The following is an 8078-nucleotide window of genomic DNA, read 5'->3' on the forward strand; positions in this document are numbered from 1 at the left end:
CATCTGAGCAAACATTACAAGTGCCTACCACGCGGGTTCTCGGTAGTCAGTGTTAAATGTAAAATATCAAACAAAATCAAACCAAATCAAATGAATGTCATTAAATATTTATCATCCAAAATCATCATTTAAAAGTCATTTCTACCAGCAAACATAAGAAACCAACTCAAAATTTGCATTTGATTACTTTGTCTCACATGTGAATAAAATGCAACTTTGCTATCAGTTTTTGAAGTGCAAAGTAAGCCTTTCCAACCTGGTGTGGTGAAAAATTCTATATTTAGTTCTTGTTTAATTGCCATTAGTAGGCAGAAAAGTAATTCATGTGCTTAGAGCATACAGCTTTTTTTAATACTGTTTAAAATGCTTATTAATTGCATTTTGTGGCATATCCTATTTAAGCACATATTTGTTAGAATGTAATTATGTTTATGTAAATAGACAATAGATACTACAAATTTTATTTAATAAATTTATTTATTTTGAAAATGAGTTATTGAAATAAGTAAATTATTGGTTGTTTTTATCGCTGGCTGGTATCTCTCGGTCGGTATACAATGCCACGGCTCTTCATTTCTCTGATGACTCCAGCTGGCAGTCTTCCAGATACTGAGATTGCGTAGACTCCTTGACGAAACCGGCCTGTTGGAAAAAAAAAATAGTCAATTTGGATTCAGTGTGGTAAACCCAGACTATGAGCCACATTCACTTAACATGACCACCATGGCCAAGGATAGTGCTTAGGGGTCATCCATTAATTACATCACACGTTTAGGGGGAGGGAGGGGGTTAAGAAAATGTGACATATTGTGACATGGGGGAGGGGGGAGACACAAACTTTGTGACGTCACTTTAACTTCATCAGTAACCGAAAATTTATTTAACTTATTTTATTCGCTATACATTTAAATAACAAGTTTTTAGAACGATAATCGTTCTTATTAGTTTAATTTTCTTTCCTAAGCAGTTTTGGGTTATAAAATTACTAATATTTATATCGTCAAATATATTTTGATAAAATATTAATAATACTTAGGTAGTTACTTAATTCGATTTGGCGATTTCGTAAAAAAAATGTGACGTCACACTAGGGGGGAGGGGTTTGCCAAATGTGACCAAGTGTGACAAGGAGGGGGGAGGGGTCAAAAAACCTAGAAATTCGTGTGACGTAATTAATGGATGACCCCTTATGGCATTAAAATGTCTGAATCCAGCAATGTCCAACATATCGTTGCTTATCATGAACAGTGGTACAACTAAAAATGAAATGCTATTGCATTTAATATTCTATCTTTTACTGGTAAGATTTAAAGTCGAATGGCATTTCATTTTGTTTTGTGTCACTATTCATGATAAGCGTCGATATTATGGGCAAAGTGCAACAGAATATAGGAAAAAAAGGACATCTCAAAAAGCATCAGCAAATACAATATATTGTATGGACGAATTCATGAGACCTTAAATTATGTATTGTTTGTTAGAATATCCCGTATTTAATAATTTACTCTTGACAATCATAATATTAATTCTTATATATTAACATTATTATTATAATTTTTTTATTATTACAGCTTTATTTATTTCAGCGAATATAATGTTTGTTTATATGTTGTTGTATTATTTGTTAATTCTTTTCACTGATCCCTATTGGGTAAAAGCCTCCTCGAGTCCCTTCCATTGTTCTCTATCTGTAGCTAATTTCATCCAATTTATTCCTGTTTTTCCAACTATTTGAACTATGTCGTCTGACCAGCGCTTCTGTGGCCTTCCTTGATGTCTTTTTCCAGGTGGTCCTGTCCATTCAGTCACAGTCTTAGTCCATCTTTTGTCTGTATATCTTGACACATGACCAGCCCATTGCCATTTTAGACGCAGTGTTTGTTTTAGGGCATCCACAAGTTTAGTTCTTTTCCTGATCTCTTCATTTCTGACTTTATGTATTCGTCTTAACTTCAACATACTCCTTTCCATGGCATGCTGACATGTGGAAATTTTATTTTTTATTGTATTTGTGTATGTCCATGTTTGACAACCATATGTCAGACAAGGTAGTATGCAAGTGTCCATTATTATCTTTTTTAACTTTGGATGGTAGTCGCCTTTAAGTACTTCTTTTTGTGACCAGTATTTTCTCCATGTGTTGTTTATTCTTCTGTCGACTTCTTCTTCATTTTGTTTTTTTATTGAAGGACACTTGTTTGCCTAGATAAATATAGTCATTTACGTACTCCACTTCGCTTCCATTCACTTTTATTATCCGAGTTTTAGAGTTGGTCATTACTTTAGTCTTTTCTATGTTCATGTACAGTCCGACGCGCATGCTCTCATTTGCCAGAGATTGCATCATTTCTTCTAGTTTCTTTGATGACTCTGCAAAGATGACAATGTCGTCTGCAAATCTGAGATGACTGAGATATTTGCCCCGTATCCACAGTCCTTGGTTACTCCAGTTGATTTTTTTGAAGACTTCTTCCAGTACTGCTATGAAAAGTTTGGGTGATAAGGGGTCTCCTTGTCTTACTCCCTTTCTTATTGGTATTTCCTCTCCAGTTTTTTCCAACCTTACTCTGCTGACGCTTTGATTGTAGATGTTTCTGATTATGTTTATGTAGGTTTTGTGTACTCCGCAGGATGTAAGTGCTTTCCAGATTGACTTGTGCGTTATGCTATCAAAAGCCTTTTTATAGTCAACAAAGGCTACATACAGAGGAAGGTTGAACTCACTGTATTTTTCAAAAATTTGTTGTAGCGTATGTATATGGTCTATAGTGGAGTAACTACTGCGGAAGCCGGCTTGTTCAACTGGTTGATTTTTGTCTATTTGCTGTGTTATGCGATTTAGCAGTATTGATGTGAAGAGTTTGTATATGCTAGACAGTAAGCTGATTGGCCTATAATTGCCAATGTCTAGTGGGTCTCCTTTCTTATAGAGAAGAACTATATCTGATATACACCATTGTTTGGGAACTTGTTCTGCTCTAAATATCGCATTGAACATTTGTGTCAGGTAAGGAAGCAATAGTGGTGCACCTATTTTTAACACTTCGTTACTGATGTTATCGGGCCCAGGACTTTTTTCCATTTTTAGTTTTTTAATATGTGCACTTATTTCTTGTTCATTTATTGATTGTAAGTCACTGCTTTGTATATTTTCCCAGGAATCATCTTCTTCGTTGTGTCTAATATCCGGATAGTCACTATAAAGTTCCTTGTAAAATTTCGTAGCTACATTTATGATGTCATCTCTTGTCTTGGTTTCGGTCTGTCCTTTTTTGAGTTTCTGTATCCATTCTTTATTTGTAGTTAGTTCTTTTTGAGCCCTTTTGCTGCTTCTATATTTTATTAGGTTATTTTCAATAATTTTTTTCCTATGCTCGTTGTAGTCTCTCTTTATAGCTTTGTTACATAGTTTGAATAGTGCTTTTAGTTCTTCTTTCATTTCTTTTGTTTTGTTTGGAGTTCGAATTAGTTGTGTGCGGCTGTTTATAAGGTTAATTGTTGATTTCTTTAGTATTTGATGTTCATTTCTCGCACTGTTGTTGGTTTTTAGACTATTTGTTATAACATTTTCCAACTTGTCGTAGTAACTCTGTATGTCATAACAATCTTGTATCGTTTCCTTTTGCAATTTATCTTTTAAGTTTGTTATGTACTTGGCTTTTTCTTCATTTGTTTTTAATGACATTGGTGAGGATTTATAGGATCTTCTGGACTTTTTTGGTGTTTGTAGTATGACAGTTGATCTCACCAGTCTATGGTCAGATGGATAAGATATTTGATTCAAGACTTCTATATTTGTTATACATTTAGGATTATTGCACAGGATAAAGTCAATTTCGTTTCTAGTTTTGCCATTTGGCGCTTCCCATGTCCATCGACGACTAGGTTTCTTTTTGAAATATGTGTTCATAATAGATAATTTCTGTTCATAGGCGTATTGGATTAGTGTATTTCCTCTATCATTGCGTTTGCCATATCCAAAACTACCTAGAATTAGATTTTCATGTCTCTGTGGTTGCCCTATTTTGGCATTAAAGTCGCCCATTACTATAACTGTTTGCCTTTGTGAGTATTGTGCCTTTCGTAGATCGTCGTAAAATGTGCACATTTCCTCCTCACTAGCTTGTATGGTAGGGGCGTATGCTTGTATTAGAGTTATAACTTTGTCTCCAAACTTTAGTTGTAATGTTGCTACTCTTTCTGACAGTCCGTCAAAGCTGATAATGTTTTGTTTGTATATTTTTTTAACTAAAAATCCTACGCCGTGGTGGCCGCAGGTTTCTCTTATGTAGCAGAAAATGTATTCTTGTAGCTCTTCAATCTTGTTACCAATTTTTCTGACTTCACTAAGTCCAATTATGTCGAAGTCTATGTTCTTGATTGCTTGGAGTAGTTCTATCAGTCGCTCTGTGGTGGAGAGTGATCTCACATTGTAGGTGCAGATTTTTAACTTTTGTTTTTCCTTGGATGAAGGGTGAGGGTGGTATATTAACATAATAATTTATAATGCAATGTAATATTATGAAATAAATAAATATCAATATCATATCATATCATCAGAATACTTTTTGCACAAACTATGCTAGAGGGCACTAACTGGGCACGGACAGGGATAGCTCAGAGAACCCCTTATTCATATACATGCTACAAACCTCAATTACCTAATAATCATTTGTCTTTATCTGACATATTGACTTATATAAGAAAGAAAGGGATAAAACATAATTTAACTGAATCAAAAAGTTTTATGAATAAAGGGGTATGTATGTACTAGCCACTGAAGTGTCTTTGTCCACATAGATTTGTGAATCTAAACATTATGGACTTACTGATGCGCTGCCACTTGCACACCCAACTGTCCTCTGGGCTCATTACTGCTATCATTCTGAAAACAAATGTAATTAAAGTCCGATTTATCAACTTTTCTTAGGTGGTGTGGTGTAAGAAATTGAACTTTCTTAATTGGTCTGAGGGTTGGTTCCTTTTTCCAAAACTATTTCATAACATTTTTATTTTGAACCAAAAAGTTGACATAAAGTGATTAGGAAATTGCCGCGTGAAACAGTTCAGTCAGTACTACACAGATCGAGAATCTTCAGCCCAGTCTCCATATCATATAGCCATTGAGTCGGCTCGTGAGCCAGCCCAGTATCCATTGCGCGCGACTGTTCTATGGTTTGCCGCGCGATATGGAGACGGGGATTTAGAGCGGCAATTTCCTCGCGAGGCTGCTCGCTCTGTAAATATGTGGAACCGCCTATTTAGTAGACATTTTAAGTTGTTAAACTGTGGTTACAAAATAAATAGAGTATCTACAGGATGTTGAGAGAGTGTGTAGAACTTGTGTACAATACTAATTTACCCACCCATCGAAATTGTTACTGGTGCAATCATAAACGTTGTCTTTGTTTTGTTTCATTCGAAGAAACTCGTCGCAGTTGTCACATCCATCGTACTCAAATTGGTCGAATGTCTGGAATCAAATCAAAGGTGTAAAAATATCATTCTTGGTAATATTCATAGGAAAACAGTAAAATTAGCGAGGAGGTGACGTACTTACCTTTATTAAGGAGCAAACTAAACAGGCCCGAAGGCCTCTTAAATCTTTTGGCACCACATCCAAATTCAAAGACATTTTGTCTTGTTAGCTTAATATGTTGCCGAATTCCGAGCTTGTATCGAATATTCTGGGGAGTAATTTAAATAGGCACGAAATTTCTGTTTGGAAGATGCGATACAACACAACACTGACACCAATTGACCAAATTGACACTTTTGACAGTAAAGCAAAACACAGATAACATCTACGGATATGATTTTGATGTTTTTTTCCCATTAATTTTTCATCATCGTATTGGAATCTAAGACAAGTTAACCAACACTACAATACAGTTACGAACCTGCCTCTCTATCGCTCAAATTATGCAAGAGCGAGGTGCAAGCGAGAGCGCTATGCATGTGCGGAGCGATGTCCCGTTCACACATGTTATTCCGTACGGAAACCGGGTAAGAATTCCGTGAGTCTGTGGTCAGCCTAAAAACCGTGCAGGTGGTAGCACTGAAATCGTTTTATTTATTTGTCTGTGGCTATTTTCGTGTCCAAACTCCACGCTAGATGGCGATGATGAGGCTCTTTTACCTGCTTTTACCCCTTTTACCTGTTTTTTAGGGTTCCGTACCCAGAGGGTAAAACGGGACCCTATTACTAAGACTTCGCTGTCCGTCCGTCCGTCCGTCCGTCCGTCCGTCCGTCCGTCCGTCCGTCCGTCTGTCACCAGGCTGTATCTCACGAACCGAGATAGCTAGACAGTTGAAATTTTCACAGATGATGTATTTCTGTTGCCGCTATAACAACAAATACTAAAAACAGAATAAAATAAAGATTTAAATGGGGCTCCCATACAACAAACGTGATTTTTGACCAAAGTTAAGCAACGTCGGGAGGGGTCAGTACTTGGATGGGTGACCGTTTTCTTTTTGCTTTTTTTTTGCAGTATGGTACGGAACCCTTCGTGCGCGAGTCCGACTCGCACTTGCCCGGTTTTTACATGTGTATAAAAGGACCCTCAACGAAATTTATAAATTAGAATTTCCTGTATAAATAACGGTTATGTGGTTACATTGTCTATACCTATATTAATCTCTTCTCCTACTTATATTTAGCTATTGTAGCCATTCTTGCACCCATGCACCAATTCTAATTAAAAAAACGAACCACCATTATTATGGATGTTTGCAGAGATGTGACCTCGATGTCACGCATTTATGCGTTAGAGAGAGCAAATGATATTGCTCTCTCATTCTACCGCATGGCTGCGTCCCTTGGAGTGGCCGGCGTTGGCCCATCGTGTAGAGGAGCCATAACACCCGCCTAAATCACAGAATAAATAATAGTACTAGGTACAGAAGACTCACTCTCTAACAAAACGCGTCTTTCACGATCAGCACAGATACGGCCGCTAGGTGGCGACAGCGCCACGCGCGGCTTATGGCAAACCCCAAAATTGGGGTCGAACGGATGGAGTTTTAGCTACCTGTAGCAAAGCGACGAAATCGCGGAGTGAGCCACGCCTGCCTAAATGGTCACGCACTGTTGAGGAATTTCCTCCCGTGGACGCTCCGGTTGTGGAATGAGCTGCCGAGGTTTACTCGAGGGACTACACTGTACTGTACATATTATTATGGGACGGTATGTTCTTATTGGGTCGGCAACCTAAGCTTTATTACCTATTTCATTTTACGATGGGGATGAGGCTTTTAGGAAATCCTATAGCAAGCGAAGTTTTTCAATCACGGATCCTATTTTAAACGAAATGCTTTAATATTTTTTTTCGCTGAAAATCTTAGCCCACGGTAACGTCATACCATGTCATACATATGTAAGTAGGGGTTGTAATACTTGTAATGTATTCATTCATGCTCTGTTCTATCAGATCTGTTGTAAACAAGAGCACCGATTACTCATTCGGCTCGATAACAAAGTCAACGGTTGAAAACAATCGCTAGGGTTATTACTCGATAGTATAGCGTGAGGATCCGTGAATGAACGCTGGGCAGGGGTCAGCCCTCAGATAACTGACGTCATATAGGCAGCTGCGACTGATAAAGATATAATAAAATGTGCACGGTAAAAATGCGGCAAGCAACTTCTGAGCACTCAGGCAGTGGGTAGACACTCCTGACTTCGGGCAAACTCGGCTCCGTTCGACGCAGCATTGCTACGAGCAATTATTAGAGTTGACACAACTTAACGTCCCTTTGAATAGAATAGAATAGAATAGAATATATTTATTCGTAAGCACAAACAATCGGAACAGTACATAGTATAAAAGAAAACACAAAATAAGATTAAAGTGCCACGAAATGGCCCCACGACTTTGCGTGCACGACTACAGATAATTTCTTGAATTTTGACAACCCTGAATAGTGGAAAGGGATAGTGCCATAAGTTAGAAAGGGATATCATGTTGCGACCCTGAATCGCTGTCAAGCTTCGGTTTTGTAGGACGTCAGTAGGTACTATTACTTATGCTGTGACTCAGGGCACTGAAATCTAGTTACCTCCCCGCACTTGAGTT

The 8078-nt window shown here is 37.6% G+C and overlaps 1 protein-coding gene across 1 annotated transcript; it reads right to left on the reverse strand.

Moving 5' to 3' along the window:
• Positions 1 to 445: 445 nt before the first annotated feature.
• LOC134670284 (transcription elongation factor SPT4) lies at positions 446 to 5757 on the reverse strand. The gene is made up of 4 exons (XM_063528029.1): positions 5561 to 5757; positions 5367 to 5473; positions 4830 to 4885; positions 446 to 642 (listed from the first exon to the last, which is right to left on the reverse strand). Exons 1-4 carry the CDS (start codon positions 5633 to 5635, stop codon positions 524 to 526), a joined length of 357 nt encoding a protein of 118 aa, XP_063384099.1. The 5' UTR covers positions 5636 to 5757; the 3' UTR covers positions 446 to 523.
• Positions 5758 to 8078: the final 2321 nt, after the last annotated feature.

The sequence above is a fragment of the Cydia fagiglandana genome, chromosome 13 (assembly GCF_963556715.1).
Source record: "Cydia fagiglandana chromosome 13, ilCydFagi1.1, whole genome shotgun sequence".
Classification (NCBI taxonomy): domain Eukaryota; kingdom Metazoa; phylum Arthropoda; class Insecta; order Lepidoptera; family Tortricidae; genus Cydia; species Cydia fagiglandana.